Here is a 12,346-nt window from a genome sequence, read left to right on the forward strand (position 1 = left end):
TATTGCAACAGTTTGTCTGTTTAATCAGCTCTGGTAACAATAAATATGTGTGCTATTACTGTAAATTCTCAAATAAAAGCTGAGTCTCAAATAGACACCGGTCTCCTGTACTGGCCGGGTCTGGCTACAGGTTTGAGCAAATTAAAGCCGGTCCTGATTAAAAGTTTATTTCTATTTTCAACCCACTGGTGTTGAAGTTGTTATTTGTGTAGGTTTTCGACCCGAACCCGGCGCGTGACGATTAAACTTCTAAATGAATGTGTGCTCTGGATCTGGGTCTTTACTTCTGTTCTTACTCTTTTAAACAGTAAGAATAGAACAATTTGAGAAGAGTTTTTCATATTTGCTGAGCATAAGATTTGTTCAAAATTAAATAAAAGCCTGTCCCATATAGACGCCTGTGTCAAATATAACCTGGGCCAGTTCGGCAGTTGAAGCAAATGAAAACCCGGACTTCTATTTGAGAATTATATTAAATAAATGCTATGAAATCAATTTCTAATCTGATTCAGTTGAAATATTCAACAAAACTAAATACGATTATGATGAGCGATCCTTAAAATCCATTTATCTTAAGGTAAATGCTGTCCAATATAGTAATAGTAACAGAATGTATAAGTCATTCCCTGTTATCTTATCATCCTTTTATTCTGCTGTGGCTGAGCTGATTTAATTGCACACAATGTTTGCTTTGACACCTTGCTATTAAAGTGTTTATGAAAGACACAAAGGTTTCAATAAAACACAGTTTTTGCTCATAAGATGTTTCCATCTGTGGTTGTGAGCATAATGAGCCGTAACTACTCAAAATGTTAATGTTGAAACTAAACTACAATGACTAAACTTCCCTTTGAACTTGCAGTTCTCAATTCTGGCTAATATACAGTAGGACAACACTAATATCTTGGAGGTCAGCTGTAAGCAATATCTGAAAACCCCTATCTCTGTTGGTTTTCTGTAAAGTCAGCGCTATTTAAGTGGTCATCCAGTGTGGTGTCTGGTAGATTTTTTTAATGGTTGTTAAAATATCTTTGATGCTCGTGGAAAGGCTCGAGCTCCAGAGTCAGACCTTCCACACACAGGGTACACGTGGACATCAAACTGAATTCAGCTTCAATCAGGCTGAAGGATTTGTATTGTTGAACGCCGCGAGCTATAGGAGGAACATTGATATTATCACCTTTCAAGTTGTTATGGCTAACACCTTAGCAGGCTGTGGATTACTTACACATCCAGCAGATGAGAAGAAAGGACCAACTGTTGACAGCTAAGAGATGAATGAAAGTTCAATTAAATGGTTCAAACTCTTTGTAGCTCTGTCTTCAGGCCACAACAAATCTTGATGGAAAATATCTCATTTAAGTTGCCAAGTGCTCCACTATTCATCTTCTGGTCGACTTTGTACTTCTGTCACTTGTTGATAGGTGGTGCACTGTACTACAGTCGTGTTTTTGATCAAATATTTACTGCCTCAACAATACCGATAAAATCAGAGAGAGTGAAACCAAGACAGTGAAGTAGTCGGCCATAAAACTGCAACACTGAGCGTTAACGGCTCCGTAGAGGAGGGTGGGACTACAGCGTCCGTTTCTAATTCTCTGTGGGTTTGTCATCATAAGCAAACTTACCGCTCAGAGTTTGATCTATTATTACATCAAAGTAGCAGATAGCAGCGGCTTTAAAGTACAAAGATGTAACACGGCTACGTTTTAATGTGAGGCAGCAGTGGTCTAGTCACACATCAGCGTGGCCCTAATATCCTTAATCAGGATCTCGTCCAGGACTCATGTAGTAATTCATTCATTCATTTTAAACTTGCTGCTGTGCTGACGTAAACCTCAATCACAGGATCTGAAGTGTCAATCCTCAGATGGAGAAAAGTCCTGAGAGCTAAGTGATGACTATCGATGGAGCCGGCTTTTATACTCATTGGAGGAGCTGTGCTTAATGATGATTGTATTGAATGCCGAAGCCAAGATGTTAAGGTGTTTGGTCAGAGTCACTGAATTACTCTTTTTTTTTCTCGACACAAACCATGAACAACAGTCTTCGATACTCTGAAACTACCAGATGACGAATGAAAGCTTACCTTTCAGGCTCTTGCTCAAAAGTTCATTGCCGAGCACAAAGAAACGTCCCCTGCCTCCTCCTGACACATAAAATATAATTAAAGTGGTTTGACTATCCATGTATACCAGGGTTCTTTATTAAGCTGTAACCACAGAAACAAGTTAATAGGTCTGTCAGCAGCTTTTCAACCAGACAGAGATGAGCCACAAAACCTCGGATGACCTTTCACTGCGACTCTCAAGTCATATTTTATTGGTGGTTGATATTGCCTTGCTGTGACGGAGCCCTGCAATGATGCCAGATGAGTGGACACGTCTCATCTTTGCAAGTCAAAGTCAGTTGTTGTTTATTCAGCTGCGTGATCGGCAGAGAAAAGGTCATTTCAAACATGCTCTGGCTCTGTATGCAGCCCTGCACATCTAATTCTGTTATGATTAGCCTTGAAGTTACAACACTCAACCTGCTGTTTTCCCCTTTAATGGATCATCCAGAGTGCGTTTGCCTTTCAGCCAAGTTGGACTTGATTTATCTACTTATTTATTTATGCCTTCATAATTCCACACTTTTCATGCTAGGTTACTTTTATCTGCCTCTAAATGTTGTCTGTTAAACGTCTGAACCTTAATGCTCACACTCTTCAAACTCTGGGTTCAGACGTTCACTGCTCACTTTCACAATTTTAAAGTGCATGAAGGGTCATATAAATGCTGGTTGGGCATTCACCTGCTGATGTAGTTGAAAGCTGAAACACGATTAATTGGTTGATTTTAACAGTATCAGATAAGATAAGATAAGATTTACTTGTCCTACTCAGGGAAATTTGATGGGCGTGAAGTGCATGGTGCATGGGAACATACATTAAAGGGGACATATTATGGAAATATCACTTTTTGAAGGCTCTTTAAAGGGATAGTTCACCCAAAATTCAAATTTCACTCATTATCTACTCACCCTCATGTCAACTAAGAGCTGTGAGAATTTTCAGAGTCCTCCGTTCCTTCTCTGAGTTACGGGGGGGTCCGCGCAGCAGTATTTGTCCATATAATGGTTGTGAATGGACACCACGTTTCTTCGTCCAAAAAGACACACCAAAAAACATCCAAATACCTCCATACTGCTCGTCTGTAATGTCCCTCTTGTATTGAAGCCCCGACATGAGAAATTGTTCCGAAAAAAATTAAATAAGTCTATATTTTAAGCTTGTTTGTAGCGGAAGCTCCCAGTGTCTCAGTTCACTGCTCTGCCTGTGTAAGTGCAAATCTCACGTGATTTGCACTGACCGGCGGAACAATTTCTCTTGTCGGGGCTTCAATACAAGAGGGACATTACATACGAGCAGCATGGAGGTATTTGGATGTTTTTTGGTGTGTCTTTTTGGACAAAGAAACGTGGTGTCCATTCACAACCATTATATGGACAAATACTGCTGCGCAGACCCCCCCGTAACTCAGAGAAGGAACGGAAGACTCTGAAAATTCTCACAGCTATTAGTTGACATGAGGGTGAGTAGATAATGAGTGAAATTTGAATTTTGGGTGAACTATCCCTTTAACATATATCTGGGTGTTTGTCTTGCCTTCCGGACCCCAAAATGTGAGAATTGACTAAAACATCTGTAATGTGCAGGCTCCCTAAGTTGAAATCCATGTGGTTTTATGAGCTGTTCCCTCAGTTGTCTTCCAGTGATGTATTTTGGGGTATTTTGACCAAAGCATGTCACAGGCATGTCTTTAAGACGCCTGGGCACTATTTTAATTTGTGGAAAGTGGGCATAATATGTCTCCTTTAAAACCACAGGACTGACAACAACATAACAGTAATCACAGACGGTTAAATACAGCAGCAAGAAACAACAATACTGTGTAGGCATACACCGGTGCATTTCAAGCTCATGTAATGGGATAAAGTGCATTATTATGCAAATCGATCATTAGTAAGATAAGACAAGAAACAAGAAATATTGAATTAAAAACCTAAAGAGAGAGCAACACTGTCAGTGATGCACAGTCTACTTTTTGTTCAGTAGCGACACTGCATCTAACAGCTCTGAAACGCCTTCTTGAAGGCAACAACTCATATATTCAGAATATAACACATGGAAGGGGCCGTGTAAAAATCTCCCTGCCAGTTTGACGTTCAGTAATCTGGACTTCTGGTGAACAGTCAGAGTTCCAAACCTTACAGCCATGCCATATCTGATGATGCATATCATCATGTCCTTTTTGCTGAGTATTGCGGTGCATTCATGGTCAGACTAATAATCAAAAATATAACATTGACCATTTCTCCGGCCATATACAGCTCTGGAAAAATTGAAGAGAGACCACTCCAAATGTTTCTTGAATCAGCATCTCTACATGTTCCACTCCGGTTCATATTGAATTCCAACAGAGGCACATCATTCTACTTAATGAGGCTCTGAGTAGTTGATCCCCTGAACCAAAGAGAATAAAAACCACTGCTGTGATTAGAAACAAGGTTATTCTACCAATGTTGATTTCTGAACTCCTCCGCAGTTAAAAAAGTTAGTGTTGTGTTGCTTAAAAACGAATATGAACTTGTTTTCTTTGCATTATTCAAGGTCTGTTATTTTGAGCAGATGTCATTTTCTGCATAAAAATGCTCTGAATGATAATATTTTCATTTCAAACCAGAGAAACTGATCATTTTGAAGTGGCCTATTCATTTACATACAGTACACTCACTTACTGTAACAGCTCATTAGCAACACCTAAAGTTAAAACCATAACACAGTCAAATACTGTATGTCAGACTTGCAATACCAATACGCCCACCATTCATGTATGTTGTTAAAGAGATGTAGATTAAACTGTATGATCACTTTGGAGGCTGCAGCATGTGGAAATGTTTAACTTAATTGTGTTGACAGGTGTTCCCGTTACTCTTTCCACCCCATTAGGATCAGTGAGGACGGGCTGATCAACAGACACACCCCCTTGTATAATGTAACACAGTTCAACAGCGCCACACAAATTGCTGCCTCCAAAAATGATTACACAGTTGAATCAACACCTCTTTAACACAGTTTCAACCACAGGAACTGACCATCAATGAAGGTGGGATTTTCATGGTTGTTGCTGGTGTTAGAAAGTCGTTATTTCAACAGTTTGTCTATTTAATCAGCTCTTGTAACAATAGTGCGCTATTAAGTGTGATAAAAACCAATTTCTAATCTGATTTGTTGAAATGAAATATTCAACAAACCTTTTTAAAAAGCAGCTAAAAATATATCTAAACCTCTCTTGAATTTCCCGCTCTCTCCATATCCCACATCCTTACTCTGTCTTTTTATGATTTCAATTCATGAATTTTTTGTACCTTATTTCTATTGTCTCTATTTGTTACTGATCACTTTGTTCTTTATCTCACCATTTTTTCTCATTTTTGTTCATTTTGCTTATATAACGTTGATTATGTATGCACTTTATCTCCTTTTTTTGTGAGCCATAGAAATGTGTCTTGTTGTAACTTGTTATAGGGGTGGAATATGTACAAGCCAATCGGCTTTGTTCCCTCCGTGCACCATTGAATTTAAATGTGTGCTAAATAAATAAACTAAATAAACTAAACTAAACCTTAATAAAATTATGATGAACAGTCCTTAAAATCAATTTATCTTGAGATAAATGTTGTCCAATACAGTATTGCTAACAGCATGTATATACGTTTTTCCTTGTATAGCATGTTGTTGCTTCTATTCTCCTGTGGCAAACTGATTTAATTTTGTTGTGGACTTACACAGCCTCTGAAAAGTTACTGCAGTGACTGGAGTTTGAAGTCCCCACTGTGCCTCTGTGAAAGCTAAACAACTGTGAGATGTGATGAATGCTTTTGATGCCTTAACAATATACTGTGTGATATGTTTGCAGTGTCCTTAAAAAGATTCTTAAGCTTTTATGCTTTCAAGCTTTTATCATATACAATAGCACTCACACTTTTAAAAGCAGATTCTACGCAGTAAAAGCTGCTCCCAAATGTGTGGATTTATTAAGAACAATACTGTGCCTTTGTAGACACTCTAGATTAATGGAGAGCAGTGTGCACAAAATGTCACCCAAGTATTGGTGCTAATAAATCCATATACCTAGGGACCAGCTTCCAGGGGTGTGAACTTTTATGTAAGACCCTTAAAAAAAAAAGGTTTTAAATACATGACCTGTCCTCACGGGTTCTCGTATTGAATGATCACTGTCCGCACGGCTTTGAAGAACAGCAGTTACCATATACAGATAGTTATTTATCTCCGCTCTCCCCTTCTTTCTCCTCAGCTGCCATCCTTGACGACCCTATGGAGTGCAGCAGAGGAGAGCGACTGGCCATCACGCTGGCCAAAGACAGCATCAACAGGAACACAAACCGCTCCACCACTGGCAAGCTGGAGGTGGACATCTTTGAACTGCTGAGAGACAGTGAATATGAGATGGGGGAGACAAGTAAGTAACACGTCACGGGGAAAATATGCCAGTTAATTGGAGAGGAAGAGGATAGCGTCTCTGTGTGTGTTTGCTTTATGTTGGTCAATATATGCGTGCGTGTCGAGAGGGAGGGAAAAATGCGGCGAGTGTAATAAATCTGAGACGACTGCCGAGTCCAGTCAGTGATATAGCGCCGGCAAAAAAATAAAAAAATAAAATAATATCTGTCTATTTGAAAATCAGCAAGGCTGTCATTTCAATTCAAGCCCACTTCCTCCTTTTCACTCTGTCTCTTCCACTCACCCCCCCTCCCCCGCCCCCCCCCCAAGTGTCGAGATCTGTCTGTCTGGTTCAACAACATTTTGGTCTTGTAGAAGCAAACAAATTATTGAAAATAGATGACACGCTGATGTGGAGCAGAAACACCAAATGAGCTGTCATTTTCTGATGGCGGCAGCAGTCAAAAGGTGTATTATGTCTGCTGGCTGGTGTTTTATTTCTGTTGGTGGTAGGGCCGAGCAAGTCGACAAACTCCTGTGCAGTGTAATGTGACTTAAAGGGGAACTTTGCAAGTCCGGTCATTTTTCGCTGTTAGGGTTGCTTTTTCTCTCTCTCTCTTTCTCTCTCTCTCTCTCTATGGAGCTCCCGCTACAGTTTCAGAGTGCAAATTTTCACTGCTAACCCTCCTCCCTTCCATGTGCATGAATTGAATTGAATTGAATTTATATTTATTTACGTGCACCAATTAAGGCGCCCAGCCTATAAGGGCTTACAAGACACATTATCATCATATTTAGACACCAAACAAAATCATCAGAGCACAGACAAAACCAAACAAAAACAAAAACCACATGGAATTCACATAAATATTTCATTTTTTCTTTTTGACCAGGCACTTTTTATAAAAGTAGCTATAGTAAAGACTTCTTTTCTGAAGAACCATTCCAACTTTACCTCGTCATCATCAACCCAAAACAACTCAGGTTTCACATTTTGCATTTTCTGAAACAAAAACTGCCTGTTCTTGCTTCGTCATATAACGGACAATGAAACACAAAATGCAGTTCATCCTCAATTACATTTAAGTTACATAATGTGCATAGTCTTTCATCCTCAGGTACTGAGTTAAACCGACCTACTTCTATTGCCAGAGGGAGAATCCAGCCCTCAACTGGGCACATAAAGATCTCTTGGATCTAGTCACATAGGGTTCTGAACAATACACATTTTTCAGTTGGCAATAGGTTCTGAGCTTTGGTTTAGACCAGATATCATTAGCCCATTTTTCTTTATACTCAAGAAATAACTCAAGAAATAACAATAATTAATGTGCATTTGTTTTTTTAACGGAACCGGTGAGAAGGCAATCCGTGGAGCGATGTCTACCAAGCTGGGCAGGGGCACAGATTAGATTTTTGTCAGCTGTCCGTAAATGATTTCAACTTAATAGTTATATTGTGTAATTTGGGCTTTAACCAATAGTTGCTTTTAGTAATTTGGGCCAATGGTTTGCACTGAAAAGCCATTGGGGGATTCTTATTTGAAATCAAGGAAAAACAACGATGAACATTGGTAAACAAAGGCCTATCTGATCAACATTAGCCATATGCCAATCACCACCAAAACTGTATGCCTTCTGCAAAATATGTTTTATTTAAACATTTGCTGATCTCAGCATAGAAATTATATAATTATGACAAAACAGCAAAGAATGTATGTGGGAGACGAAATCTGGGACACCGGGTCGCAGGCGTAGATCTTACCAGGTTTGGTTTTCGGCCATTAGATGTTAGGTGGAAGGCAGAGAGCCTCCATTCTCTCCATAACAAGTCATTTAACAATCAGAATTACTCCGAAGCTGTTTAATTAAGGTGCAAATCTTGCATAGTTCCTCTAATGTATGTCAAAACAGAGATGACCTTCAACAGAAAGGACCTAATTTGTTTTCTTTTCTTTTCTAATTGGCTCTCAGTGACTTGTCACTCCCTTAACACCAGCTGGAATATCTATTTTAAATCAATTGTATCAATGCCTCTGCTTCACAGCTACCCCACACCTCGGTATTTATTGGTTAGATTTATTTTTAATATTTCAAACAAAAGTATCCAAAATCAATACAGCACGGTACCTGTCTGCAGAAAACCAGCAATATAAACAGCAAACGACGAGAAGTGTGAGGATTGATTTTCAATACCACACATTCCCTACTTTCACAAACCCAAGAGCTTCGGTAGCGCCGCTTAATCCATGGAAACGCCGCTTCACTTACCTCGACAACAAGAGACTGTATTACTCTCTCTGCCTGGTTTACTACAAACCCCTTCTCAAATGCGGGTCCTCCCTCCTCTGTGTCTATGTGGCCTGCGTTTCTCCGTGGTTGTGTGTTCGGCGCGCAACGCGTGTGCGCCGATTTGTGTGTATGCTGCATGTGCAAATGTTTTGTGTGAGAAAGTTTGATTGTGTGTGTAATTAGAGGCAGGAATTGGATTAGGGACGGCTCAGTGGCCGCAGTTAGATGGAAATATCACAGAGGGAGTGCTACCTGCCCAGGAAAGTCCCACCCCGACCTTTCAAATACCCACTCCTGTGGAATATACAGCCCCTAAACGGATGCCTCCTCGGACTTGCTGCTTTTTAAAGGCAGAAAATAGCACAGGACAAGACTCCAGTTCACAAACGCATTCTTTCACAGTTGCTCTATTGTGTATGAAGCCATATAACTCATAAACGGTTTGCCTCAATGCTGCTGTGTGTGTGCGCACCTGAGGACACTGAGAGTGTTTCAATCCCAGGAAAATTGAAGTCATTAGGATCCAAAAAGGAAATTATTTTCCAACTTGCAAGCACCTTGCTGGTGGAGTGATGGTGATAGCAGCCATGAGTGGATTAATGGCTCCGTGCCACGTTTGCCGCGCCACTCTAAACCATGTTGTTGCTGTATGTCCGTCTATTATTCCTCCTGCACCCTGGAAGATTGTCAAGTATCTCTCTGGTCTAACTCATTACAGCGCTAATCATTCCAAGGTTCCAATAACTTGCATTGATCAGTGAAAATCAATGTTAAGTAGGGAAAATGGAGTGCAGTCGATCGGGTGACCTTTTAACCATAATCTGGCCGCAGTGGGCGGCACAGTACACAGTGCTGCTCTGACGCTTCAGAGCACTAATGCTCTTACTGCACCGTTAATGTTCAGGAGGGCAAAGAGGAGACTGTGATGGGGCAGTAGTAGAGTTTAGACAAAGAGTTTACATAACTTACACTGCCTCTACCACACACACAAGGCTAGCTATGCAGCGAAGGAGCAAATCAAAGTGCCACCGGAGCCTGGAGCATGTTGGCCGACAGTCAAATCATTCAGCTTTATAATTTGATGAGTCCATGCAGGCAGGTGCAGTTGTGTGTGTGTGTGTGTGTGTGCATAAAAATGTGTGTGGGTGTTTGTGTCTGTTGTACATGTCTTACAGCGCCCATGGGACAGTAAAGGATTACTTATTAATCATTCGATTCACTGCCTTTGGATTCACTGCGCGGGTCAGAAAACAGTTCCCCTTTGCCACCTCCACACGTTGCTGATTAATGCCCTGCATTTGCTCCAATAATAATAATAATAATAATAATACTGTCTTCGTTACATCATTGACTGTAGAAGTTTAATTAGAGGCCAAGGATTAAAAATGACAAAAATGGCATTCTGTATTTTCAGTATGACAGATTAAAGCATATGGCCTGTGTCCATGGGAGAAGAGCAAAAAACTCACATTCTGTTAAATGTTTCCGTCTGAAGATTTGTTTTCATCCCTAAAGGTAAAGCCTTTAAATCAGTCCTTGTAAATGTAGAAAGTGGAAAACAAGATGAGATGTGTGTGTGTGTCACTTTTGGGGATATTATTGCATTCATGTGCAAATGTTGAAATACCAAGTTTTATGTATTAAGCCTCCAGATATCACTGCCTGTCACTTTTTCTGGCTCCCTGCCTTTCTCACTGCCTGTCTGCTGTATGAGTGTCAGGTTCTCTCACAAACTATTAAATTCTCATGGGTTGATGCTACAGGATAGGATCTTCTTTTTTTTCTTTCTTTTCTTTTTTTTTTTTGTATGTGCATCACGTTTGGCATACTAAACGTGGACAAATGCATTCGGTCTCGCACCGTGTGTAGGTTCAGGTTCCCGTGGGACGGTAAAAGCGCTGCGCTCAGGCTGCTATCTGTTTAGAGGTCGAGATAGTCAGCATGTGCATCCATTAACATCTGACTGAGGCCTCAGATTCTTCAGGAAATCCTGTACTTGGACCTCCTGAACAGCTCCGACTGACTCACTTTGTCTCTGGTTATTTCCAGTCCCTTCTCACCCCTTAACACTTATTATCCCCCTCCCTCCCTCTCTTCTCTCTTCTCTCAGTGTGCCAGATCATGTCTAAAGGGGTGGTGGCAGTCCTCGGCCCGTCTGCCAGTCCGGCCTCCAACTCCATCATCAGCAATATCTGTGGCGAGAAGGAGGTGAGTTTTTACGCACCCACATGGCCCGTGGCCGCGGGCCCATTTAAAAAAAAAAAAACCCATTCATGACACAAACACAGTGTTTGGAACAATGCTGCTCATTAGGGCCTGTGTGGCTGTGGTGTAGGAGATTGAGCGGGAATGAAATCTAACTTGTTAGTGAAAATGATGAAATATCTCAGCAGTGTCATAACTCTCCATTCTAGTCCCACTCCAATCAAAGCTCTGCTGGACATTTTATTTCCTCCATTCGCCTCATTATCTTGGAGCAGTTTGGCCCACTGAGACTCTGTAGCCACTGATGACATTTTTATAGCAACAAACACAAACAAATAAAAGTTTTGTTGTTTTGACTGAAATTACACGTGCTGAGAACAACCACAGCTCCTGCCGACTCTCCCGTCGGCTACATGTGGTGTTTGAAATCATTTACCTCGGAGATGACATGACGGATGGATGATATATCATTTTGATAAAACCATATTTTCTTTTATGAAACGTGACTTTTTTTTCACATTTTTAGAAAAGACTGAGTGGATTTAAAGCTTTAGAGCTCGACTGCATGCAAACCAGCCCAACTTGCATGCTAATTGGCTTGTCTGAGCTCTGACATGGTGTGCTTTGCTGTCTGATGTCAAGAGACAGAGCGCCTTTGAATTATACAAAACCATAAAGTATATCATAATCAATTATGAATAAGAAAAGAAACATATTCACCCAAATGTATCTGCAATAGTTTTACTGCCACACTTCCTTGCATTTATTAAGTTCAACAGATTATTAGGGCCACGGGCAATCGCACCGGGCACTGATCCCTACAGCTATGAAATAGCTGCAGGGACCAGTGCCCGGGCGAAGCCCGGGCACTACTGTTATTGTGTGGATTTTTTCTTATTAGTGTGACTGCTGAGCAGTCACACTATTGTTCTTCTGTTTGGCCATTTTCTTCCGCCTTTTTACGGTCTTCTTCTAGTCCTTCATACTTTGTGCTATTTCAACAATTCATATATCAAAACGTGCAGCTTTTTCTGGACTTTATTGGCATTACTTTTCTCTTTTTAACTCTTTATACTTTTTAAAATATTTAACTTTTTCTGATTTTTTTCAGCTTTATAATGGGTGTGTATTGCGTCTAACGAGCAGAGCCAGAGTGGTGTCAGAGTGGAGAGAGGCAGAAAAACATTCTAGAGTTTTTCTGGCTAAACTGTCAGCACGGCCACAAATTAAACTCTAGACAAATTATTTTCTCCAGTTTTGTAGCCACACTTGTCTTCTGGCTAAAATTCTGGTCAAAAATGCAAAGAGACTTAGATAATAATTTTAAATATTTTTTAAATGCAGC

At 40.4% G+C, this 12,346-nt stretch overlaps 1 protein-coding gene across 2 annotated transcripts in view; it reads left to right on the top strand.

The window, feature by feature from the left end:
- The window catches only part of grik4 (glutamate receptor, ionotropic, kainate 4), a gene marked incomplete at both ends in the record, with an annotated part of 204,070 nt that overhangs the window by 42,781 nt on the left and 148,943 nt on the right, over positions 1 to 12,346 (top strand). For both annotated transcript variants that reach the window (XM_083985474.1, XM_083985475.1), the window contains 2 exons: positions 6,360 to 6,524; positions 10,907 to 11,004. In XM_083985474.1, coding sequence (XP_083841600.1) covers positions 6,360 to 6,524; positions 10,907 to 11,004 — 263 coding nt within the window. The remainder of the gene's footprint in view (positions 1 to 6,359; positions 6,525 to 10,906; positions 11,005 to 12,346) is intronic.

This window comes from Trachurus trachurus, assembly GCF_905171665.1.
Source record: "Trachurus trachurus genome assembly, chromosome: 13".
Classification (NCBI taxonomy): Eukaryota; Metazoa; Chordata; class Actinopteri; order Carangiformes; family Carangidae; genus Trachurus; species Trachurus trachurus.